The following is a 27,001-nucleotide window of genomic DNA, read 5'->3' on the forward strand; positions in this document are numbered from 1 at the left end:
ATGGGATCCTAAGGCTTCTGACAGTGTCAGTACTCGCTCCACCTCACCACAGCTGCCTCCCAGTTGCTGTTTTGGCCACTATTTATCTATCTATTTGGCTTACAGTTAAATATATGGATGTTTAAAAAGGCAAGGGCAAAGTATCCATGCAGATTTGTGAAAATGTGTCATAAAAGAAAGGAAAGCCACTATTTGATAAACCATGTACTCTCATTGAAATTTAATTGAATGATTACTTCTTTATTGGATACTTACAAGGAAGTGACATAGAATAGATATTACAATCCATTTTTTTCTAAGTTTTTTCCCCTGATCTTCAAGTAATTGTATGCTTATGGTAAGCCATATAGATAGTATAGAAAGTATAAAGAAGAAAAATTTCTCATAATCCTGATCAGCTGGAACTAGTTGCATAGCGAAAGTTTCATTATAGTTTGTCTTGTGTATATGTAAACACAGTATGTCATTTCTACCTATATAGGTGTATGTAGAGATACACACTTACAAAGGGACACATACTATTTTGTAATTTCTTTTCATTTCAACATATTTTTAGATATTATTCCATGTTAATAAATATAGACCTGTATCATCACGTAGAATTTGAATGTCTGCATAGTGTTTTATGATACAGATGTATTATAATGTGTTGAGCTAATGTTCTAGATGGATATTTAGGTGATTTGTTTTGCTACAATAAGGTTGACATAAATAGTCTCATATATCTTTGTGACTTCTGGAACTATTTTCTTTAGAATAATTTCCTCAAAGTATGATTGCTATATCAGAAGGATTTGATGTATATTATATATTTGACATGTATTGTGTAGCATTTAATGTTCTTACTTCATTGATCTGGGAAGTTTGCACTTATTTACACTATTGTTTAGCAATGTTGAAGTTTATTCTCTGTATCTTAAACAATGTTAGGAATTATCATTCTTTTATAAGTATTGATAATCTGATAAGGGAAGTGGTATATCATTTTCAAAACTTATAATTCTTGAAGTACTTTAAAGTTATGTTATATATGTGTATTATTTATATGTATGTGTATATATATATGTATATATGAGAAACATATATAGTGAATTGCTAGCTGTTGTCATTGGCACATTTTCTTTTTTTTAATTTTTAATTTTTTAAAATTTTCTCTTATTTTATTACTTGAATATATAATTTATTTAATAATTTTGAAAAGTAATTTGACACTAGCTAACAAAAATATACATTCTCTCTGACTCATTGATTGTACAATTAATGAAATTAGTTAGGACAATTAGAGATCAGCAGGAAAGGGTGTGGGAGAGAGCAACAGCCACAGACACCAAAAGTGATCTCAGATACAGAGGGTGCAGAGAGACAACTCCCTGAGTTCCTCCACTCTCCATGGAGACACCTTCTCTAGGCTTGGATTAGTAAACACTTCCCTCTGGCACATTTTCTGTTGGAATATCTTGCTACCGCCCCCGCCCCCACCGTTTTGTGGTCCTGGGGATTGAACCCAGGGCCTCATGCATGCCAGGCAAGTACTTTATTCCTGAGCCATATCTGAAGCCCCAATTTCTTGCTTTTTGATTCTTTGAAAGAGTTCCTCAAACTATTAGCCTGATATCTGGAATGTGTTACAAATATGTTTTTCTAATTTGTTATTTTTCTTTCATTTTATAATTCCTTTTGCCTTATAGAAATTAATGTTTGCGTATATCTGTTCAGACTTATCAGTCTTTTTTAAAATTTCTGCCTCATCGGAAGAGCCGGAGGAAAAGATTAACATTAAACAGAGACATGAGGTGGGAGGGAAAGGGAGAGAAAAGGGAAATTGCATGGAAATGGAAGGAGACCCTCATTGTTATACAAAATTACATATAAGAGGTTGTGAGGGGAATGGGAATAAAAACAAGGAGAGAAATGAATTACAGTAGATGAGGTAGAGAGAGAAGATGGGAGGGGAGGGGAGGGGGGGATAGTAGAGGATAGAAAAGGTAGCAGAATACAACAGTCACTAATATGGCATCATGTAAAAATGTGGATGTGTAACCGATGTGATTCTGCAATCTGTATTTGGGGTAAAAATGGGAGTTCATAACCCACTTGAATCTAATGTATGAAATATGATATGTCAAGAGCTTTGTAATGTTTTAAACAACCAATAAAAAAAAATTTCTGCCTCATCAAAGCCTTTTTGACCCTGAGATTACTTTTATCTTGATTATATTTTGTGAAAGTTAATTTTTTAAATGTATTAAAGGAATATCTCAATAAAATCTATAACCTAAAATTTTATTTTCTTTATGTTGTGCAGGACCACCATGGATTCTTTAGTAACAACACTAGGCACATTACAGACTTTTGGGTGCAGATACCCCAGTATCAACTCCATTGGAAATGATAGGCTTATCTCTGTTGATTTTAGATACCTTTTTCATTTTGTAAAATTATTTTTGCCTTATTTAATACCCCTTAAAAGTTGGTTGCTTAAATAAAAGTGGGGGAGGGGAGGATTTGATGACATTTTTCTTGTTGTTTTTTTAAGGTGTTCATCAGTGGTACTACATCAGAATGCAAAAAGGTACTTCAGACCATTCTGAAGAATAGAAGGCTCTGTTCTCTTCTGTCGCCTTTCTTCACTCCCAATGCTGCGCCTGCAGAATTCATACAACTGTATGAGAAAGTGGTGAAGTTTCTGAGTGAGGACAACAGTGATATGATTTTCATGCTGCTAACCAAGGTGCGAGGTGATTCATTCCTGATACTGTGAAACTGAGAAGTGATCATTGCTTCCCAGTCCATAGAAATGGAAGGACCTCTGGAGGTTTGATCTCGGTGACCAGAGGATAAGAGCCCCTTTGAGCAATCTGACCCCATGAGTTTCTCTTTGGGGAACGGCACACTGGTTGTGTTATGTAGGACTCTCATTCCACATAGTATTAAAAGACTCTCCTTCCCAAGCCCTTTTTTAAAACAGTATAGTTTTAAAAATATTCATAATGGTAGTTTAATAGATCCTCTTTTTAAATTTTCCTGAATTTGAGCCTAAATTGTATTTGATAAGTGAGTTGTAATATGTGAAGTCTCTTGTATTTAGAATAATTCAGCTCGAAACAAATTTTCTTTGTCCTCATTTGGAATAGACTATTTATTCTGTGAGACTAATGGATGAATTTACTTAACTAGTCAAGAATTTCAGAGCTTCACCTATTTTGCCTTCATTTGTACAATTCTCTGACATTTGTGAAGCAGTAAAACTTGGCATTTTTTAGAGCCCAGAGACTGATCTCAATCTATAGTAGAGGAGAACATGTTTTTAAGTGTGGGATTCTGGAAGGTAGTACCAACAGTCTGAATTTTTATTCACTGAGGTAGGTAACATAGAGCTCAGAAACATGGCTGTTAAGACAGTTCCATAAAGTGACTGCTTGGCTGTGGTACTGGAACCAGTGAAGGAGAACTTTTGGTCCAGGTCTTAGGGAGGAACCTTACTATAATAAAGTCAGATGGAAATGTGTGGATTTTTCAGGAACAAAATAAAATTATAAATAATAATGGTCAAGAAGATATTCATATTACAAAAAAGCCTGTTGTTAAGAAAAGTCTGCCTCTGAAATCTCAGAGCAAGGTAGAGATGGTTGCATAATGGTACCAGTGAGTGAACTTCTTATACATTCTTTCATTTGCCTGTGTGTACATTTATTTTCTATTTTTATAAAAAGATAAATGTGACTTTTAAACTAAATTTGCAAAGACCTCTCTGTACTTCATTTAATTTTCTAGTGTAAATAAATCTGCTTCTTGTTTCTTTTTCTTTTTAGTTCGATCTTAAGCAATGGTTAAACGCCACTAAACCTCCTCTGTCTGATCGTACCAGGCTTCTGGAGTCCATTCATTTGGCACTTACTGCCTGGGGCCTTGAACCAGATGAAGATATTTTGATGCCATTTAATCTTTTCTGTAAGCACTGGACTTACCTTCTTCTCTACCAGTTCCCTGACCAGTACAGTGATGTTCTCAGGCTGCTGATGCAAAGTAAGTATCTTCATTTAATTGTGATTAACTAGATCTCTGCATATATTTAATGCCACATTTACCAGGTAGCATCCAGAAATGTAAGAATAATGTAAACATAGAATTTGAAAATTACTAATCATCACTGAAAGCGCTCAACTAACAGTGCCCAAAGTTGGTATCTGTAAGAATGATCAGCCACTGTCCTGAACGCTAGAATGGGCCCAGCCTGGGCAAGGCAGCTCTCAGGCTTTGGTATTGGTGTCCCCAGTTACACAGTAACTTCTTACCTTGACTTTGCTGCTCTTGAGGTAGGGTGAAGTGGGAGAGGAGCTGCTTACTCTGCAGACAACAAATTTGGCAAGGAAGGGAGCATGTGTTTCATATGCTGTTTGGTTTCTCTGTGTTTCCAAGTGGTGGATACATTTTGGGTCATCCCACCCCACCTATTATTTTGACTTATTTTTTACTCCTGCCTTCTGTTCTTGAATGGCAGGCTGTACTTATATTTGCCAAGGAAAAGAACAACATTAAATTTGCCACATTCCCACCATTTCTATCGTCTCTTTCCTGTAATTTTCCAGAGAAGTGTTAGAGATTAAAGGAAAAATAAAAGGGTCTAGGCTTGGGCTGGGGTTATGGCCCAGTGGTGGAGCGCTTGCCTAGCACGTGCAAGGCGCTGGGTTCAATCCTTAGCACCACATAAAAATAAAATAAAGGTATTGTGCCCAACTACAACTGAAACAAAATACTTTTAAAATAAAAGGTCTAGGCTTTTTTATTTTGAAATTTCACTAGGCAGTAATTTTATTGAACTTCAGTCAATGAGATAACATTATTTTTCATTCATATGGCATACTATATTTATAAATATAAGGCAAAACTTAGTTTTGCTCTTTACCAAATCTTTGTATTGCTTAATAGAATTTGTTTAATGGACAAGTTAATGATTCATTGTATTGATTCATTGTAATGATTCATTGTTTTGAAAGATCCTTAAATATATAATCTCTCATTTTCAAAGCACTAAGCTAGAGAGGCAAGTTGCAGAGTGGATGGTGAATGGAAATACATTTGTACAAATTTTAATGAATATGTACATAGCTAATATTTATTATACATTTCAAAATTTGATCAAGTATGTATTCTGGGTTTTCCCCTGAAACCTCTCAAAGAGATTGTGACCTATACAGGCTACCACTGACTCATATTTAGCAGAAAATTTCTACTTATCATGAATTTCTACTTACCTTTAACTGAATTACTCTGATTCCATGACCTATGACCTCCTAATTTTCTTTCCCTCCCCTGCTGCCAGAGCAGTATTCCCAGGGTTCCAGCCTTTGCCCTTCCACCTGTTCATTCTTCATAGATGAGCTATTCATGGCTTTATTGCTGTCTTCTAGGTCTGCACAACTCTCATACCAGTACATTGATTCCAGGCCTCTGTCCTAGGATCCAGACTATAGGAACCCTGGGGTACCTTGCTGTCCCCTTGATGCCCCCACTTCACATATTGCAGCCAACCTCTCATCTTTCCCCTCAGACTTTCCTGTGAACTTCCATGAACCTGTTTGATTAGGGTTAGGGTTAGGGAGGTATTGTTCTGTCCTGTGGGATGGGAATGTAGGTAGTAGAATGGGAACTAGTTGGGAATACTGGCTGGTGTTCTCCATGTGCTGCCTTTAGGTCTTGGTTTAGGTTTTACCCATTGTAGGAGTAGAATTTTAGCGCTGGATGGACTCTTTCCCAGGAGGCTAGATTCTGGAGTTGCATTCTGCATCCAGTGACCCTTGTCCTGTCACTATTGTTTGTTTCACACCCATAGATAGCTATCACCCTCCGGCCAGAACAGTGGAACCTTTACCATTCTCCAGCTGGGTTGTAGGCTGGGATTCCCATCTCATTCCAGCTCTAATAGCTTTGCAGAACTCACTTCTATCTGGGTTACCAGGAACAAGGAAAGTTGAATGTTTAGCTATCAGTTTTTTCAGTAAATTTTCTTTACTTTGGTCTCTTTATCTCAGATATTCCTATGATTTCGTTTGGATTTTTATTTAATTATTATTGCTTTGGTTAAACTGAAAACCTCTAATCATGTATTCTTTGATTAAAGGTGAAAAGTGAGTTTTGGAAGGATACTGACTTGTTCTCTCTGTCTGCTCCCCAGGCTCTTCAGAGCAGTTGCTGAGCCCTGAGTGTTGGAAAGCCACTCTGCGAGCCCTGGGCTGCACTGCCCCGAGCTGCCATCAGGGGGCAGCTTCTGCTGAGGGCACTGTGCTGCACAGCTCTTCGAATGTTCTCTTGTCAGACAAGCAGGTGTGTAGCTTTTGGTGGCTGAGGTGTTTGTGTATTTCTTTTTCATTTCCCTTGCTGGTTTTTTTTTTTTTAAAAAACAATTGGAGCATATTTAAAAGTATCCAAGATGCTTTTGGATAACATCTAAAAAGCTGGCTTTTGTGCTCTATCTTTCAGAACGCAATGTTTTTCTTTGTTGTTCTTTACTACCTTCTTGTCCCCTTTGTCTGCATGTTTTTTATGTCATACTTCTGAGTCCAATTTCTGTCTGTTCCAGATGAGGCCAGGTGCTTTCCTACCTGCCTTAGCCCATCTGACTCAACCCTGAGGCCACTGGGTGGGTTTTCATACAGTGTCTCACAGTCTTGGGTTTTACCAGTTTTATTGCATGTGGGTTCATGTAAGAATTTATTTGAAAGAAGGTTCTTTTACTTTAGAGAATGAATTTGAAACCCACTGATTTATTTTCATGTTTTCTGTCTCTTTGAAACTCTATTAAAAAGTCAAAGACCTCCAGTGTGCTTATCCCAGTTAGACATATAATACTCTTAAAAGCAGATATTTCGTAAGCATTTTGATTGGTCTTTTTTTTTTTTTCCAGGTAGTGGAGACCATACAGTGGCTTTCAGACTTTTTTTATAAGCTTCGGTTATCCAAGTTGGACTTTAAAAGCTTTGGTTTATTTTCAAAATGGAATCCGTACATGGCTGATGTGAAGACACTTTTGGGCTATCTTGTGAAAAGGCTGATTGACTCAGAAATGGTCTCCTTGGCCCAAGACCCATCTGCCAGCAGCAAAACAGGTAACATGTCTTTAGTGCAATGTGGAGTAAGATGTTCTGCCCTTCCATTAGAAGACATTTGAATAGCTACATTAGGAGATTTATATCGACTGTCAAGGAGAGGAGATAGAAATTATATAGTCCAAGTGCACCCTATATCTGTGTCATGCTGTATTCATTACACATTGAATATAGGTGGCTTACTGTAGCTCATCTCTAATCCTTTGCAGGGTGTGGTGCAAAGAGATGGGTTTCTATCTCTACTTCCTTCTTTCTATAATTTATGTAGCTAAGGACAGATTCTGAATATTAAGTATTTGTCCTGGAAAAAAATGTATGTTTTAAAATTAGCCATGACATTGTGTTATAATAAAAAAAGTCTTCAACTCAAATTCATTGCAATAAACGAAGCAAACGTATCAAACATATTTAGTTGTACTAAGCATGTTGCTTATATATCAACATAGGCTTATTGAGTGTACATATACTAAGAACTAGATTTTCTATAAAATGTTACCAATGGTATTGACAAAGCATTATCTCCTAAATGTTTGCAGTTTCAGTGCTGAGATCCCTACATTCAGTAACCATCCAGCTCTTTAAGCCATGGATCTTGGTTTTAGAGGACAGTGAAAGGTAAATACTTTTTCCGATATTCAAAATTTGGGGGGACTTATTTACTTACAGTAAGTAATTAAAGGTTTTGATAAAGGTGATGATTGAAGTATTGGGCTATATTTAAATTTAGAATTTTTAAAAATAAAACTTAAGACTTAAAAGTTTATGGAATTATTAGTCTGTGTGATTAGAGATGTTGTCTTGATATTAATTTTGGAACAGAGTAGGAAAATCATTTCCAGTTTTCTACAATAAAGAAGTTGAATGCATTTTGGTACTTGATTTAAAAATAAAAAGATGCTGTTCTCCTGAGGTTCCTCTTAGGTTTTGATAACAGCACTACAAAAGATGGGACTTCCTTAATTTTCTTTACTACCTGAGTTATTTTTTGGAACTAAGTTGATTATTAAATTATTGGGTAGAATTATCCTTTAAAACATGGAAATCTGCTGTTAGATGTGAAAGCATTATTTCATGATTATTAAAAGTACTTAGAGTTATATAGCTGTCCAAATACAGTGATGAGTGGGGTGTGTGTGTGTGTGTGTGTGTGTTTCTTCCCCCTTTTGAAGCATTAATTTGATCTTGAGGCTCAGAACCTGAATGTTTTAACTCAGGTCTCCTGTCAGTTGGTTGTGTTAAAGTTGGAGCTGGAGCTCAGGTCCTTGACTCCTATTTCCAGTGCTGCTTCAAGAGCCCTTTAGGGGAAACATGAAAGATTCTAGATTTTCTCCTTGACTGATGTGAAAGCTTCAGGATTTTGTATTGACTGTACATAGACTGGCTATAGTGAAAGGCTGCCTGTTTTATCTTTGAGATGAATTAATAGAATTTATTTTGATAATTAACTTTCTGGACCAGATTCAAAATTTAAAATTTTCATCTAAAGAATTCTTTGGCCATTCCTGTCTGTTAATTTTTGGCCATCTTTTTGTTACATGGATTTTACTTTATTTTTTCATGCTTCAGGTAGAGAAAATTTTTTGTTGAAACGCACCTTAAGGTATTTTTCTAAACTGTTTGAAATGTAACTGAGATATTCAAGGGTATAAATTAGATGCAAAAAGATGTTAATTTAAGGATTAGATAGCAACTTCTGAACTTTTAATTGTACCAGAATAAAAGGTCGGAAGGAGAGAAAGTAAACTTATGTGGTTGATGTTACTCTCTACAATTTGCTGCCAGGAATTCACAGCCATTGAAGTGGTCGAGATATGTGTTAGGGGTACGTAATGCAAGATTTTCTAGGACCTGGCCAACCCTAGACTCTGGGAATTAGGGTAATTTGATCAAGGGCACTTTCATTCCTAAGCTTGTGTTTCTTTTCTTTAAAGCACCCAACAGCGACATTACCCTTGGCTGGAGAGTGATGCTGTGGTGGCCTCAGACATTGTGCAGTTGTTCGCTGACTGTGTGGATTTACTGCATGAGAGTTTTAAAGGTAGGGAGGGAGCCTGGATGTCTGGTTAGGGCTCACTTTTTCCCCAAGTTATTCAGTCATGCTTTTGCCTCTGCCTTCTTATTGTATTTTATTTTAATCGATGGGCAGTCAGCTGGGACTGAAGAAAGGCCACTAATAACTATTATGTAATGTTAAGTTTGTGACTTCTTTTTGTGTGAGGTTGCTCTGAGTTTGTCATTTGCTGGAAAATTTGCAGCCATCCCCTCTTCAGATGTTGCCTGTTGCTAGTATTTTGAAGACCTCCCCCATCTTTCTCCTTAATGGTTGTACTAATTTACATTCCCACCAACTATTTATAGGAGCTTCTTTCTCTATATCCTCTCCAGCACTCATCTTCTGTCTTTTTAATAAAAGGCAATCTAACAGGTGTGATGTAATGTTTCCTTGTGGATTTAATGGTTTCATTGCATTTCTATAATGGTAAATGATATGAGCTACTGGTCATTTGTATGTGTTTTTTTCTATTTTCTGAGAAATGTGTGGAACATTTCTTTTGAGGAATATTGAATTCCTCCAAGGTGCCAGGTGAATGAGGCACTAAATACATGAGACTAAATGAATACATGCTGAGGGCAACAGACTGTAAAAGTATATTAGAGTTAAAAGGCCATATGTCTCCACTATATCAGTTGCCCAAGTAATTAAAATACCAGTCCTTATTATTATCTGCCAGTGTTCCCCCTCCTATACATGAAAATCTTTGAAATTGGATACACATTGAGAACTTTAGATTTTAGATTTTTGGTTCAAATTCATGTTTTCTAATTTTTTTTTTTTTTTTTTTGAAAAAAGAAAAACCAACCAGAAGCAGTGGCATATGCCTAGAATCCCAGTGACTGGGGAGGCTAGGGCAGGAGAATTGCAAGTTCAGGACCAGCCTCAGCAACTTAGTGAGACCCTGTCTCAAAATAAAAAATAAAATGGGCTGGGGATGAGGCTCGGTGGTCAAGTGCCCCTGGGTTCATTCCCCAGTTTAAAAGAGAGAGAGCACGAGAGGGCACATGAGAGAGTGAGAAAGAGAGGGAAAAAAACAAGAAGAAAAAAATACCAAAGGTCCTTAGCTGTATTTTCTTTTTCAATTCTAGACAAGTTGTTGCCAGGTGATGAAGGAGCCCTTCGGTTACACCTGATGCATTATTGTGAAGCATGTACTGCACCCAAAATGCCAGAGTTCATTCTGTATGCTTTTCATAGTGCATACCAGAAACTCCAGTGGAAGGACCTGCATCCCGATCAGATGCTCATGGAGGCCTTCTTCAAAGTGAGCCCTTCACCCGTGTGTCACACCATGGAGTGGTCTGCTGCTGGGGAGCAGCCTCTTCCCCGTGGTTCTGTGCAGGGACAGTGTGTGCCAAAGAGGGCTGTGCACACATTGGGTGCCTCCTCAGTGGTACTTGTGGAAAGCAGCAGGCTGTGGAAATAATTTCTTTATGTATGTTAGTAGAGGATCGGAAAATATCTATAGAACAGCTTTTAAAACCCAGAGAAACATTGTGTCTGTAATATGTCAGTCATTTTCTAGACTTTATGTTGGGTGAGTACATAGTTTAATGACTTAGTCTTGCTCGATCTTGGTTGGTGTTTCTGTGTATATGATTTTTCTAGAATGGTGTCATTAGAACAACTTGTTAAATGCTCTATTAAAGAAGATATGAATTGGTACTCAAGCCATTAGTTTCTTTTAGCAAATAAGTGAATGACAATACTGTAGATGATAAAGTGCAGTGTAACAACGGACACTGCATCATAATTATAAAAAAACCCTGAAATGGTCTGAAAATAGTACCAGTAAGTGTGTGTGTGAGTCTGTAGTAGAAGCAATAGTTAACAAAAAACAGTACTGCAGTGTTACTTATATACCAGTCAGGCATTTGGCACAGTTTTTGTTGTTCTTACTAAGTTTCTGGTTAAAAAAAAAAAAAAAAACCACAAAAACATTTTATAATCTAGGTTTAGGTTTATAATCTTAGCTTAGGTTTTTATGATCGTTTCGGTTCATTTGTTTGTTAGTCATCATTTAATTTGTGTTGACTCTCAATGTCATATTTATCATTAAGGCACCCTAAGTGCTTTAGTTGATACATATCTATAGTTATTTTTGATAATTAGTAAATATACTACAGCCTTTTGTGCTGTGGTGAGCCCGCCCAGTGCTGCTCTTTCCCATCATTCTTGTGTAGCGAGCTCCAGGGAAGCTGAGGGTATTCGTTTTAGAGAAATATAAGATTGAAGAATGATTTTTTTTTTTAGAGAGAGAGAGAGAGAGAGAGAATTTTAATATTTATTTTTTAGTTTTCGGCGGACACAACATCTTCGTTTGTATGTGGTGCTGAGGATCGAACTCAGGCCACACGCATGCCAGGCGAGCGCGCTACCGCTTGAGCAACATCCCCAGCCCCTGAAGAATGATTTTGTAGTTGCATTTAGTAAATAGTGCACACACTAAATAGATGTTTAATCACCATTATGAACATGAGAGAAAGTTGTTTTAAAGAACTATAAGATGGAATTTTAACTAAGAAAGAGGATGACCTTCATTGTAAGACTGATTGAATAGTAAACCCATCTGACAAGGGATGCTGTAGATCCATCTATGTCTAAGGATATTATTCTGATGATAGATGGCCCTTGACCTGCCCAGAAGCTGGGAATCTTTTTACTTACTATATCTTGTTGGCATAATCAAGTATGCTTTTTTTTTTTTTAACACAAAAATGAGGCTGAGGATGGAGAACAGATTATAAAGGAGGATGAATTGTTTTCTAAGAAGGAAGAGAACTAGTAGTTAGTGTAATATAATACAGTAATGGGAAGGTGTAAATCACTGATCATGAGTTTATGAAGAGCTTTTATTCTTTATTTTGAAAGAAAAATCTTATTACTTAGCCATGTTTTGTTTTTAAATAAATTACAATTATTGAAATAGGCTTATAAAATATAACTCATATAGTTTATAGAATATATCCCCCCAAAAAACCCTACTAAGAATTTAAGCACTATGTAGTCATCAAAAATTATAAAGACCAATAATATGAAGATATTTTTAATAAATATAACATTACATTAAGTATTATATATTGCAGCAGGTCTCAGTGTATGATCCTGGGGACAGCAGCATCAGCATCAGCATCACCTGGGAACTTGTTAGCAGTGCACATTCCTGCTGCCAACCCATATGTGGGAAATTAACAGCTCTGGGGGTAGGCCCAGCCATCTGTGTTTTAAGATCCTGGTGGTTCTGATGCTCACTCAAGTTTGAGAACTACTAACTAGTAGAGCTCAATTTTCATCCTGTCTCAGCACACCTGAAGATTCTGACATACTCTTGCATCTCCAGTGACTCAGTGTGGCAAGGAATCTCCACCAGGGTTGGGGTTAGGGGAGGTGGTTCCTTGCCTGGTAGGAATTATTAGAATCCACCAGGCACAGTGGTGTGCACCTGTAGTTCCAGCATTTAGGAGGCTCATGCAGAAGGATCCTTTGAGCCCTGGAGTTAGAGACCAAGCCTGAACAACATAGTGAAACCTTGTTTCAATAAACAAAACAAAGAATTATTGAAATTTAAAAATGCATGCATGTACAACATGGAAGGAAAGATATGACAAATGTTTATCTCTGGAAGTTAGGATTATGGATGGTATGTATAATCTGGGGAAAATGTTTTTAAAAACAAATACATGAAACACTGATTTATATACATTTTAAAGATAAGTCAAACAGCATAAAGCAAAACACTGATTTTCATCTATTTCCTTGAAGGTGGAACGAGGAAGCCCCAAGAGCTGTTTCTTGTTTTTGGGAACCGTGCTTTGTGAAGTCAATTGGGTTAGTGTGCTTGCTGATGCCTGGAACCCCAACCCCCAGCCTGAAACCCGGAGCATGATTGTCTGCCTCCTTTTCATGATGATTTTACTGGCAAAGGAAGTTCAACTTATAGAACAGACAGTAAGTTTGGGGGGCTTGTGATCACACGAAGCTCTGTAGCTCCTCAGTTTCTACTGGGTCGTGGCTTTTCGGTTGTTTCCTTAGTGCCTCCCTCTGTCAGCATGAATAGGTGCGTGGCATATGAGCTGTGCCTTTAATGAGATGCTTGCTTTTCTTGGATCATCCATTGCCTAAGTCATGGAGAGAACCTCACTAAGTTAGAACACATCAATTTATTTTATTTTATATCTACTTCCTAGTTTGTGCTCTGTGCTTCAGTGTTGGCGTGTGCCACCAGAGCAGAGTTCCTTTGAAAATTGGTTCCGAATAGTTTTTTAGATCTTAATATTAGTGGGTTTTTGCCATGACTTTGGTTATTGCCATTACTAATGCTCCTAATGAGTAGATTCTTACTTGATATCTGAGATTCTGTGCTTTGATAGAACACCTTAGTAGCTTTCTTATGGAGTAGTTAGAATGACATATTTCTCAGAAGATGGGACTCTGGAACTAAAGCCATCTGTTCCATTTTTAGGATTCGCCTTTACTTAGTCTCCTTGGACAGACAAGCTCGCTCTCGTGGCACCTTGTGGACATTGTGTCGTACCAGAGCGTGCTAAGTTATTTCAGCAGTCACTACCCACCGACCATCATCCTGGCAAAGGAATCTTCTGCTGAATTGATTGTGAAGCTTCTGAAAGTGTCTGCAGGACTTTCCATTCCTACTGACAGCCAGAAACATCTTGTAAGTTGAGAGGGTGCTTTAAAAGGCAGGGCAAGGTCTTCAGGACTGGAAGTAGCATAAGTACCACTGAGGACAGTCTCAGACGTGCTGACTGCTCAGCAGAGAAGGTTGGGGGAGTGTCATTGTGTATTCATATTGGTCCCTTGCTTGGATCCTTTGGTTTGGGTTTCTCTCTTTTGCAAAGTCTTGACCTATTATCAGTGACACATGTTTACCAGAGGTCAGAAGGATTGAGAGCTGGCAGTGGGCCACTGGTTTCATTTTATGAATGTCATCAGTGGCAGGAACGGTGACGAGTATGAGCTTGAGGTCTGACAGACTCAGGACCACCTCACAAAGTATTATGAGGACTGAATTAGATAGTGAGCATGAAAGTTTTTGGAAAGATCCTGGCAGGTAATCCGTGTGTAGTTAATATGACGAATGTAGTGGAGAAGGAGGGGTGTTGTGTGGAATTGGGAGAAGGCAGGTTCTAATCTAGTTACCGCAGGTTTGCATAGCCCCAAACATGGGACCCTGGGATGCCTGGATGAGGTCCTCGTGTGGCTCCTTGATCTGTCCTCTCCACTCCTTGCCCAAGTGTTCAGAGCAGTGCTATGCTCCCGGGGAATCCTCAGTCCACACTCCTTGCTTGGATTCATTTGAGTGATCCTTTTCTTGTTTGTCAGGATATGGTTCCAAAATGCCAAGCTTTCACTCATCAGATGGTTCAATTCCTCAGCACCCTGGAACAAACTGGAAAAGTCACCTTTGCTGTCCTAGAACAGGAAATGTCTAAGCTCTTGGATGATATCATTGTCTTTAACCCGCCTGGTAAGTGACCAGTGGGAAGCCACATATTCACATAATCTATGAATTGCTGTCACAGTAAGGCATTGTGGGGTGAGGAAAACGGGCAGGACCCTGCCATTCCCGTTTCCAGAGAGACAGTGGTCAAAGAGCTGCTTAGTCAGCCCTGGAGAGAGGCGGAGTGTTAAGAACTTGAGGAGGAGCTGGCCCTGGCGATGCTGGTGTGAGGTAAAGTGGACTGGGGGTCAAGCTGGACACTCTGGATTTAGTTATTAGAAGGTAGCAGGAAGCCTGCCAGCGAGCAGCATGCCTAGGGGTTTGACTGGGAAGTAGGAGAGCACTTCAGAATCACCTGTAGAATTGTCAAGATACTTTACATGGAGAATTTCTGTTCTTCATGTTTGGTAGACTGGACGACATCCTGGCTGCCTCTCCTGCTGGGAAATCTCAGAGGCCAGAAATGAAGTAAAAGGGGGAACAAACCCTTAAAGGTAGATGAAACAAGATGGCTATCACCTGAGCCTTCTCAGAGAATAGCAGGGGTGATAAAGCACAGGGCCTGCCCGAGTTGGCAGCCTAAAAGGAGATCCCATGTGTAAGCCACAGAGTGACATCTTTCCTGCACAGATGAGCCAGAGATGCACATGCTCCTGTGAAAGGAGAGAAAAGACAATTACCTGTTCTGGCCTTGGTATGTGGCAGGGAAAGAGGTCCATTTTGAATATTGGTTAAGGACAAATTTTCTTTTATGTGTCCTCCTGTGGTGCTTAAAATCAAACCCAGGGTCTTATGCATACTAGGCAAGTGCTCTACCATAGATCCACATCCCCAGTCCCTCACATGGTTTTGAAATATGAATTCATACTGGTTAAATTGTCCCCCTGTACCCGCTACAAAAAAAGAAAAAAAGAAAAAGAAAAGTCAGTAGGTACTGGAGAAACTGTGCCACAGTTGGTCATATGTGAGTTGGCCTTGAGGTTTGAACAATAGCTGCCCGGGGAAGGGAGCTGGAAGAGTGTTTTAGGAAAATTTTAATCAGAAGAGTAACAGGATCAGATCTGGTTTTCAGGGAAATGTTTATTGCCCTGGTTGATGATGAACAGGAAGGGGAGAGGCTAGGATCTGTTATGAGGCTTATTGTAGTAATTTGTTACTATGAGTCATAATTAAAAGATAAATTAAAATTGCTTTTTAGTTGAAATTGAGACAAAGACTTAGTCACTAAGAATATTTATACCCATAGAAATATATGAAGAAAAATTCCCAGGCACATTGCTGTTTTTCTTTCTCTCAAGAGTTTTTAAGTTCTTGATTGATAAGAAGTAGATCTTACAGTTGGTAGGGTCTGTTTTACAGTGTATAAGTAGTTTGTTTTGTTGGGTGTGATGAATAAGATCTTCTAACTTTTTACCAGTCCCATGGATGCAAATACTGAATCCTGTGGCAACAAAGCCTTAAGAAAGTTTTGTTTTCTTTTTTTAAAGTACCCAACTCAAAGAGAGCTAGAAGCCATTGGTAAAAATCGTGCTTTTTAAAACTCCCAGTGACATGTATTTCTCATGCTTGAGGGTGAAGGATGCTGCCCCAGTGACCTCCCTTCATGCTTGTGAAATAGAATTTGCTCTTTTTCTGGCAGTTTTCTTTGAAAAACGTGTTTATTTTATAGTCTGTTCACTTTTCTTATTTAAAAAACAAAGAAATAGGGCATGGTAACATGTTCTTATAGGCCCAGGAGTTTGAGGCCAGCCTGAGCAACATAGATCTCTTTCTTTAAAAAAAAAAAAAAAAAAAAAAAAGGCGGGGGGAGGGGAGTAAAGGGGCGGGGGAGAAGAAATAGAAGAGCTGCTGTTAGGAATCTTTTCCATACTTTTATATTTGCTTTTAAGCTATAATAATCTTTATTCTATGTAAATCACTCTAGACTATTGATAGCTTGGCAATGGCTGTGTTGGGAGTTGGACTCGGGGGTGGAGGGTACTCTTACTAATTAGCTTATCATATCTACCCAAAGCGCAGCTAAGATTGTAGCACTGTTGTTTTCATGATCACATTCTTGTCCCTATGCCAGCGGCCTGAGAGCATGTCTGTGTTCCCCTTCAGACATGGACAGCCAGACCCGCCACATGGCCCTCAGCAGCCTCTTTATGGAAGTCCTGATGATGATGAACAATGCAACTATTCCAACGGCAGAGTTCCTCCGGGGCAGTATCCGGACCTGGATTGGCCAAAAAGTGCATGGGCTGGTGGTGCTGCCCCTGTTAACAGCAGCCTGCCAGAGCTTGGCATCCGTCCGCCACATGGCAGAGACTACAGAAGCCTGCATCTCCGCCTACTTTAAGGAAGGTTAGGGGACACGTCTTCTGTTGGTCTTTCAGGAAAGATTAAAGCTCTGTCACCAGGAAATATATTTCTAGATTCTACCATTCTAATTTCTGCTCTGTAAATGAATGTTCTGACATATCTGTATTGATGTATATCTATATATCTATATTAATATATATTTTTTTCATAAAGATCTGCAGTTAGCATATGAATCACTCATCCATATCTATTGGTGCCATCACCTATTTCAAGGGACAAAAGCTCTAACTTGTTTTACATTGGTTTTAGAGTGTATCATAAGCAAAGTCATGGTCCTCAAAATGAATATTGTACTCCAAAGTCTATATAATAATGATCACTCTGTTTATTTTCCCCTTTTTTGGGTCAGTTTTGATAAAAGGAGTTTTTATAGAAATGTTTTTTGTTTGTTTGTTTCTGGTCATGCTTTTTAAACTCTTTTGTGAAGAAATCACTCTCTCCTGTCCTTCCTTGCCTTCTTATTCCCTGCCTCTAAACTTTCAGACTCTGGATTAAGAATTGCTCAGAACAGCCCATCTCAACTCTGATATCCAAATATACATGATACTAGACAGTGGAAGAGAAAGAAGGATATCAGAGCAAGGTTCCAGAAGTGCCCATAACCTGCCATATGTCTTATCCCAACAACCCACAACATTCCATGTCCACCAGTGGAAGTGATATGCACACCACTATGCACCCTGCCCTCACTCTCTGCAGAGCTGAGAATCATTAGGATTAATACTTCTGTTTGAAATTTATTTGTATTATTAAAAAATCAACGTGTGGAGTTATGGCCTGAGCTTTGTGTGTATGTGGTTCTTGGGATCGAACCCAGGGCCTCACACATACTAGGCAGGCACTCTACCACTGAGCCATACTCAGCGCACATTTCACTTCTGTGGCTTATAGAGCCAACATAAGAGATGTTACCTTGGCATGAAGCTTAAAGTGAAAAGATTTGTTGCAGTTGTTAAGTAATTAGACTCTTTTTTATGTCTTGATGTCTTCTCTCTTTTTTTTTTTCCTTAGGCTCCCTCAATCAAAATTTAGGATGGGGTCCCATTCTGGTGTCCCTTCAAGTTCCTGAGCTCACCATAGAAGAATTTCTGCAGGAGTGCCTGGCCCTTGGCAGTTATCTGACCCTTTATGTCTACCTGCTCCAGTGTTTGAATAGTGAGCAGACTCTAAGGAATGAAATGAAGGTGCTGCTCATCCTCAGCAAGTGGTTGGAACAGGTGTATCCAAGGTGTGTTGGCTTCTGGCTGCTTTATAAAACTGGTAAGGTACTTGGTTAACTTAGAATTTAAGGATTTAGATAAGAAATTATTTAAGAAGACAGAATTAAGAAAAAACAAACAAGGCTATAAGGTACCATGACACTTGTTTGGAAAAGATTCTTTTCTTGATGGCTTAATTTTCTGAGCAAGTTTTTAATTTCCTAAAATAAGCATTTTAAGCATCAGATTGCAGCTTTCCTATGAAAATCCCTACATCCCAGGGTTGTGAACATTAAGTGAAAGCATGAAACCCAGACACAGTGTCTAGCACAGAGTAAGTAGTCACTAAACTGTAGCATTAACATTTGTTAACACCAATTAGCTTAGGGTTTTAAGGTACTAAATGTCTCCTTTACTTAAAAGTCAAATGTGGACATTCAGTGAAATGGAGTGGGGAAAAAAAAAAAAATCTCACTTCTAATTTTACTCTCTCTGGCACCTTCCCCAGCTCTGCACAGGAAGAGGCAAAGCTATTTCTATGGTGGCACCAAGTCCTGCAGCTGTCCCTGATTCAGACTGAGCAGAACGACTCAGTCCTCACGGAATCTGTTGTCCGAATTCTGCTCATGCTTCAGAGCAGGCAAAACCTCCTGGCTGAGGAGAGGCTCAGCTCTGGGATTTTGGGGGCGATTGGATTGGGCCGGAAGTCTCCCTTGTCCAACAGGTGAGGATGCACCTACCACTGCTTTCTTGGAAGGCCTCAGATATCGGCACCTATTTCAGGGTGGGACTCTGGAATAGGGTTTTTGATGTAGGAGTTACGTTTTCCAGAAAGACAAAGGGGGGAAAACACAATAACCCAAACCTTTATTACATCTTGGTATTCTAAAAAGCATATTTATTTTTTCTTGTTTGCAACAGTTTGAAGTTCAGACAGTGTATTTTAGTGTTATCTCTTCTATGTTGACTTTGTAATCTAATTACACTACTGATTTCTTTTTGGTTTGGAGCCATTGATGGTATGCGAGGTTGGTCATTTCTTAAAGCATGCTGGTACACACCTGTAATTCCAGGGACTCTGGAGGGTAGGCAGAAGGATTGCAAGTTCAAGGCCAGCCTCAGCAAGTAAGCAAGGCTCTAATCAACTTAGGGAGACCCTGTCTGAAAATAACAAATAAAAAGGGCTGGGATATAGCTCAGTGGCCAAATTCCCCTGGGTTCAATCCCCAGTACCAAAAAGAAAAGAAGGACCATTTTGTGAAAATGGAATTTTATAATATGTGGCCTCTGGTGTCTGACTTCTTTCACTTAGCATAACATTCTCAAGGTTCAGCTGTGTTGTTCATGTGTCAATTCTTCATTCCTTTATATAGCTGGATAATGTTCTATCTTATGGATCTACTACATTTTGTTTATCCATTGCCGCAGTCTGGCTGGGCACAATCAGGAGCCACTTGTCAAAAGAAACTAACTTTATTTTTAGAACCACACACGCCAAACAAAACAGCCTCTCAGGAAAAACCCTCAGAGCCTCAACTGCCACCACCGGCTTTCCACAAGCCTCTCTCTCCCACACAAGCTTCTCTCCACCTCCCACAATCCTCTTGCTCTTGAGGCCGATTGGCTGGGTCGCGTGGGCGGAGCCAAAAAAGTCCCCCAATGAGCAGCTCGGTGGTCTGAAAGGCAGGGAAACAGCCCAATGAGCCTCACTGCAGAGGAGCCAATCAGCAAGATGTTGCTGGGGCGCTGTGAGCCAATCATCAGCTGGCAGTCTGAAAGTTTGCTGGGGCCCCTTCGGCTGTGGCTCTCAACAATCCATTTATCAGCTGATAGGTAATTGAACTGTTTCAATCTTTTTGGCTTTTGTGGATAATGTTATTATGAATAGTCATGTACAGATTTTTCTTAGCACATCTGTATTCAGTTCTTTTGGATATATACCTAAGAGTGGAATTGCTGGGTCATATGGAGAGTGTATGTTTTACTTATTAAGTAAGTGCCAAAATGGTTTCCATAGTTCCTGCATCGTTTACATTCCCACCAGCAATATATGAGTGTTCCATTATTCCACATCTTTGCCAATACTTTCATTCTTGGATCTGAATTATGGGCACATTTTTATAATGAAGATTTTCCTAAATAGGCTTATTACACAGTAGATCTGGAAATATGTTTATCTTGTGTTTTAGTAGAAAATATGGTATTTATTTTTAAATGCTCACTCTAATGGTCACTTACATGTTTTTGTCTTTCCCTATCACTTCAGGTTCCGAGTGGCTGCCCGAGGCATGGCTGCCTTCCTTTCAATTCAGGTTCCTTCAGAAGATCAGATCCGATTGAAGCCTGGCTCTGAACTACATTTGACCCCAAAAGCTCAGCAGGTCAGTACAGCTAGCCTGGCTCCAGGCTGCTCCCTCTCCACTCTGCAGGATGTCTGTGCATGGTAAGAGCTGAGCCCCCTTAGCTGCTCTTCTTATGCAGCTTGATCATGTCTAAGCCAGCTGCATGCCATGTGAGATATTAAATACAAGGATCAGATGGAATAGTTGGCAGGTTCTTCACAGGGATCCCAGTTCATAAAATACCGAATACTTGTCACTCACTGCTGGAGAGCTGCTGTTGGAATGAATCCCTAGTGTTTTGCATGAAGCAGCACAGTGGGGCAGCTGAGTTCTCTGAGGGTGGGAAGTGCATTTCAATGAGGTGCATTTCAGGGTGTGTTTGAGTCTTCACCTTTCCTGTGGCCCCAAGATCTGGGGCATTGGGATGCTGCTTTAACTTCCTGAGAGTCACCTGGGCTCCCTTTGCCTGCCTTCCAGTAGACTCAAAGCATTGTCTTTCTGCATGTTCCTTACATACTTGCCATCAAGATTTTCAGACTTGAAAAATGTCGTCTTTTTATAAAAGGATTAATTTTAGGCAGCCTGTCATATTGTACCATTTTGGGGGTTAGATGTAAAAAAGGGTAGGGAGTAGGGAGAGAGAATGATTCCTCCCCCCCCCCCCGATTCCCATCCAACGCTTAAACTGTTCACACAGCTCATACCTTGGTACCAAAATCCCTAGTTTATTTTCAACACTAAGACTTTACAGCTAACCTGGTGATTGATTTCTCAGCTTCTCGGTCACTTATCCTCAAAAAGAAAATCTTCTCCCTTCATGTTTTCTGGACCAACCAAATGATTCTTAATTGATACTCTTTAGTGTCACAGTTCCCAGACATAGGAGTAGGTGGAATTGGAGGACTTCACATGGGGTGGGCGTGCCCCAGTGGGGAGAGGATACTTTCAGAACCCTGGGGTGGGGGGCCCAGCTTGTCAGCTGGAAAATAAAACTCCCCACGCTCAGGAACTACTATTCTGAAATTTTGTTTTTTCCATATACAGTCTCTTTCCCTTTCTCCTAGGAAGGAAGGAAAAATTAAAATTATGGAATAGAAGAATGTTTTCCTTATTTCTTCCTTTGAAAACAGATGTGGGGACATTTTCCTCCCTCAGTTTTGGGTCATTTGTCAGATGGAATAGGGGGAAACTTGACCTGTGCATTATGCCTGTTCACCAATTTAATGACCTTATCTTTTACCCTCAGCAGCATGTAGCAGCTGGTTTCCTTAGAATTTCATTCAGTTAGATAGTTGAATATGTCATTTTGTAACCTAAGAACAGACCCAGCAGCGAGTTACACAGGTGTCACATTAGCAAGGTGCATCTATGGGTTCTGGTTGGCTTCTACGAAGAGAGGGGCAGCTGATCTGGTGGGGACAACCCCACAGGTGGGACTGGGGAGAACGAGGACAGGGCCTACTCTGGAAATGGGTGTGGCAGGTGAGGAATCCATCGGTAAGACCGGGACGGCTGCTGCAGTGGCTCCCTGCGAGGCAGGGTTGAGAAATAACAGCACAAAATAGGGGATAAGCTTGGGTTGTGGCCACCTCTGGCTGTGTTAGTCAGCGCCTGCCTTCTGGACTCCTCATTCTGGTTCTGTGGGCTTCCCTCCCTCAAGGCTCACAGTGAGACCAGATACTGACGGTAGTGCTGTACCTGTCACAGTCAGGTGGTGTGCATCTGTGGGGTTAACCCTCTGTCTTTCATGTCTTTTAGGCTCTGACTGCTCTTGAATCCATGACACTGAGTAAGCAGTATGTTGAATACCAGGATCAGATTTTGCAAGCTGCCCAGTTTATAAAGCATCCTGGCCATTGCCTCCAAGATGGGAAAAGCTTCCTGGCTCTTCTCGTTAACTGTCTCTACCCAGAAGTGCATTATCTGGACAACATACGGTAGTAACCACGAGGCTCGTGACAAACTCCATCACTGTTTATGTTTACATTTAACTTTGCTGTTGCACAAATAACTTTGCTTACTTTCATTGCAGAGTTCAGTTTAGCCACGGGGGATGGGTGACTGGAGATGCAATTGGGAGGCATTAAGTGATTCTGTGTGTCCGTGTGTGTGTGTGTGTGTGTGTTTCACTCTCTGGGGACTTTTTAGTGTTTATGTTCATCCACAACTGAAACTTACTAAGTTCCACTTGGGTATAGAGCCACTCACAGTTGCCAACTGTCCTCATCTCATAAGACCCGCAGAGGGAATTTTCATGATATGTCTCCACCTCTGACTCCCCTGTTTTATTTAAACGTCAAGATTCCTGTGCCAGATCTGACTGCTTTGAGAGTCATATATAACCCTCACTTTGAACCCCATTTGTGTGCTTTTAGTGTGGAAAAAAATCAACCTTGAGAATTTCTGTATTTCTCAAATGTGGGGAAATACATAGCCTAAAGGTATTATGTTATTTCTCTCAGAAGGGAGATAAAAATGCTGAATTAAAGTGAGCCATGTGAAAAACTTGACACTATAGTGGACAGCAGAGATTGTGACGTGTCTGCTTCCCTCTGACTGTGTATCCTTATGGAAGAGCCTCTGTCTGAATCAACGTGTCAGGCTGGTGCTCTGTGATGAGTGTGCTGGGCACACTCGTGTTTTATTTGGTTCACATGGCAGGGGCTGCAGAGTGCGAGCCCAGAGTCGCTCCATGCCCTTGGGTCCCCTCATTCACCTCACTCCCTCGACATTGAAGTTTGAAATTCTTGATGGACACCAAGGTTGCTATCTAAAGGCCCCACTGTTGAGCAGGGGACTGGGGACTCACTTCTCCAAACCCTGCTAGCTTCTTCCCTCCATATTTAAACTCAGATAAAGCTGGTGGACCTGCTGAAACACTTGCCCATGGAAACTGGGCCAGGTCAGGAGAATTTCTGAAATCTGTCTTTTTTTTTTTTCTTCTTTGAGTCGCCTTGTGCCTTCGGCCGCCCTTGACAGTCATTCATTACCAAAGCCTGTCTACAACGTTGCCTCATTGGTGCCTTCTTCTTGCTCATGTTATTTCCCCCAGGAATTAGTCTGAAAATATTTGTCAACATAACTCTTGGCTCAAAATGGATTTTGTTGCCCAGCTTTCATAATGTGTATTTGTAGGTTTTGTGCAGCCCTACAAAAATATCCCCAAATGCCTAAATATTCACCAAAAACTCTCAGTAGAGAGAGAGGGATATAGTTAGCAGATGTAGAACTCCTACCATATCCCACATATCCCCCGCATCTGGGAGTTTGTAGGAACTTTTCTTTTTCGTTGGACAGAAAATTCCACCTCACAGACATGCCTTGGCACTCCGATAAAGAAAATCTCTGTTCAGCGTTCGAGTTTCGTAGGCCACAGAGAGTCATCTCACAGTGACATGTCTCAGCTTTCCTTGTTTTTGCTTCTCTCTGCTTTCAAAACAGTCATCTTCTTATTCTACGTATGTGAAAATTTTAGAAGCTGCAGACAGTTAAATTGGCCAATTTGGCAACAGTGATTTTATGACAGGAAATAATTTGTGTGCTGTTTTCTTTGAGGAGAATGAAATTATTGATATCCTCAAATGTGAAGTTTTTGAGTGACAGTATGCACATTCTAAAGAAAATTATGATCAAACTGTTAATTTTTGAAAGTTTATAATATTTATACCATATTTAGTTTGTAAAGATTTTAAAAAATAAAGTCAGGCTTTGGTTGTAACTTCTACGAATCTGAATTTCAGGGCTTCTTCACTAACAGAGTATATCAGAGACTGAAGTTGATGTAGATTTTTATAACTGATGTCATCTTATTTACCTGACCTTGTAACTTGAGTTGCAAAGATGGTCAATAAAACTGCTTGCACTTCTTCATGCTTCCTGTCAGAAGGTTTGCTTATCTCATAGGTATTTAAAGAACATGGCAGTGCTGCTGTCATCTCTGGGGAAGGAAGGCTCTACCTAGGCCACCCTGCCTTCTGCTTGCAGGTAACAAGCCTTTGCTTGAAAAGATAGCCAGCCTTCACAGAGCACAGGGCCACAGTCTGAGAGACAGTGGCAGGTGCTGCATGACAGCACTGGCACTGGGCAAGACCAAGGCCTGCTTGTGGGCTGAGCAGTGTGGAAGGTGCACACCCTGGATTTCTCCGCACAGTGGCTGGCCATGGCATCTGGCTCAGATAAGGACGTCTGATGCTTTTTGGGAGCAGGAAGGAGGAGACAGTGTTCTGCTCCCAATGAAAAGTGCTGCTCCCATCCTTACCTGCCCTGCAGTAGAGGTCAGAGAGACAGTTCTGTTCCCCCCATCTCCTGGCTCTACTGACTAGAACAGGTGAAGGGCAGAGAGCTGGGAGCCATGGGCCATGGAGGCAGGAAGGTGCTGATGGATGTGTCTGCACAGTGTGACACTGGCAGGTGGAGCTTGGTCCCACTGTTTCAAAGGTCCTGCACACTCACCCTCAGCTCTGACGTGTGGCCGTTTCTTGATCAGTTTCTTGGCTTAGTCTGTGAATGCCTCTGCCTCCCCAGGGTTAAGCCTGAGTCTCTGAGACTGGAGGGAATTAGTGTAGAGAATGCAAACTTATCTAACCTCCTCCAGTCAAGTGACAGTCTTGTTACTCCTGAGTAGTCACGAAAACCAGTGTGTCCATATTGTATAAGTTAATCATGTCTGTGCCTTTGTGTTTGAATGAAAGGTAGTAACACCATTTTTGTGTGTGGGGTTTTTGTTCCTAAAATTAGTTGTTTCTTCTGGAGCTGGAAGTAAATGTCTAGAATAATCAACATTTAAAAGTCAGTAGGAGCATTCACACACCGGCTGCCCACCACTCGCTCACTCAGTGGGATACTCAGCCTCCCCCACCTGGCCATTGGCCACAGGCCAGCCCTTGTAGGGCCATGCAGGCTGCTGCTGGCGGGTCACATGTGGTTCTGCTCTGACAGCGAGGTGTCTCCTGGAAAGGTTGAGGGTTGGCTGTGGACCTACCTGGCGCAGTCCAGGCTGGCTCCATCTCTTGCTCCCCTCTCAGCACACATTTCCCTTCCCGTCACACCTCTGACACCATGTGGCCCCATCTCTTAGTCCTTTCCAGACTAAATGCCCCACAATCCTTAGTTTTCTACCATGATGTCCAGAGGGCTGCCCCGGGGCACAGTATGGGACTAGGTGAGGCACCTAGAGCACAGTTGAGGAGGTTGGTAATCAACAGTGCCAGGAGAGGGCGCTCCTTCGCCTTCTCTGCCTTGGTGCCTCCCTCTCCTCATCCTGGCCCCTGCCCTGGCATGTCATGCTTGAGGTCAAGCAGTGCAGTTCACTCCTCTGGACACTTGGGCAGTATTGGCTCTAGCTGTGACGTATGGTTGGCACATTAAACACATTAAACTCGTGGCGAGTTCAAACTCTATACCTCGGTTTAATATGAGTTGCTGCTGAAGACTGGTCTCATTGCATGGGTGTGAGGCACGTCTCACAAACAAGGTGCTCCACGCTTAGTCCTTTACTGCTGTCTGCCCTCCATGTTGGAAGCGTGTCCCTTTCAAAAGAAACATTCCCCTACCCTGATCTTCCATTTGCATCTGGGTCGTGCTGGGTAAAACTCTTGACATAAGTCAGGCCCTAAGACTGACTTTGTTTCTCCACCATGATACTCATATTCTGGAGCATCCTGTGACCTGTGCAGCTGTCTCTGAAGTTCCCTTCACTTTGGATAGCTTCCTGATTTCTGATGAGAAAAACTTGAAAAAAAATTACTGATCCTATTTTGGGATAATGAACTTGCTAAGGAATGTTGTTGATTATAACTTGTTTTTAAATGTACCAATGTGATCTCTCACTGAGCACTGAGAGTTAGAATTTATTTTTCTTTCTATGGTTGAAAATCACTAAAGTTGGAGACAAATACTTCAGTGTATTCAACTTTTTCTTCCCACATGTCTAAAGTGGCCTTTAAAAACCTCTACTTTATTTTGATCATTAAATGTGCAATATTCACTTCTTATGCGTTGTTCAATGTTTTACATGCTTGTACAGAAGATGAGTTTTTATATCATGGTGAGAAACAGGAATAAATAAGAATTGATTAAGTAAAATTCTGCAAATAAACTACATTCAGAGTCAATTTACCCATGGTGGGCCTGTCTCATTGTTTTTGGCAAGATTGTTGGCAGGTCGTCTTTTTATACATACATCACATGAAGAAAAATTTTAAATTAGTTTGTAATGGCTTTTAGATCTTTACTCTGTGGTGTTTACTTCAGTGGTGAAGCCTCTAATTTCAAAAAGAATTGGCGTGAACCAGAGACTGTCAGAGAGATCAGGAGACCCCTCACAGTCTGTAATGTGGCCTAACCTCTGTAGGAGGTGGGGCTTAAGAGCTGCACTGAGGCTCCCCCTGCCTGAGTGGTGATCTGGTGTGAGGGAGGGAGCTGCCAGAAGGCGGAGCTGCCAGCAGAGGGCAGCGCCCCAGGGGTTGCTAAAAGGG

General features: G+C 40.5%; 1 protein-coding gene across 1 annotated transcript in view; it reads left to right on the forward strand.

The window, feature by feature from the left end:
* Epg5 (ectopic P-granules 5 autophagy tethering factor) overlaps positions 1–26,642 on the forward strand; it is a 98,440-nt gene extending 71,798 nt beyond the window's left edge. The window contains exons 30-44 of the mRNA XM_048806289.1: positions 2,537–2,731; positions 3,813–4,026; positions 6,176–6,324; positions 6,905–7,106; positions 7,643–7,721; positions 9,038–9,144; positions 10,251–10,426; positions 12,925–13,110; positions 13,625–13,834; positions 14,503–14,647; positions 16,724–16,966; positions 17,996–18,212; positions 18,692–18,907; positions 20,450–20,564; positions 22,284–26,642. Coding sequence (XP_048662246.1) covers positions 2,537–2,731; positions 3,813–4,026; positions 6,176–6,324; positions 6,905–7,106; positions 7,643–7,721; positions 9,038–9,144; positions 10,251–10,426; positions 12,925–13,110; positions 13,625–13,834; positions 14,503–14,647; positions 16,724–16,966; positions 17,996–18,212; positions 18,692–18,907; positions 20,450–20,564; positions 22,284–22,466 — 2,637 coding nt within the window. The 3' untranslated portion in view covers positions 22,467–26,642. The remainder of the gene's footprint in view (positions 1–2,536; positions 2,732–3,812; positions 4,027–6,175; positions 6,325–6,904; positions 7,107–7,642; positions 7,722–9,037; positions 9,145–10,250; positions 10,427–12,924; positions 13,111–13,624; positions 13,835–14,502; positions 14,648–16,723; positions 16,967–17,995; positions 18,213–18,691; positions 18,908–20,449; positions 20,565–22,283) is intronic.
* Positions 26,643–27,001: the final 359 nt, after the last annotated feature.

The sequence above is a fragment of the Marmota marmota genome, unplaced genomic scaffold (assembly GCF_001458135.2).
Source record: "Marmota marmota marmota unplaced genomic scaffold, marMar, whole genome shotgun sequence".
Classification (NCBI taxonomy): Eukaryota; Metazoa; Chordata; class Mammalia; order Rodentia; family Sciuridae; genus Marmota; species Marmota marmota.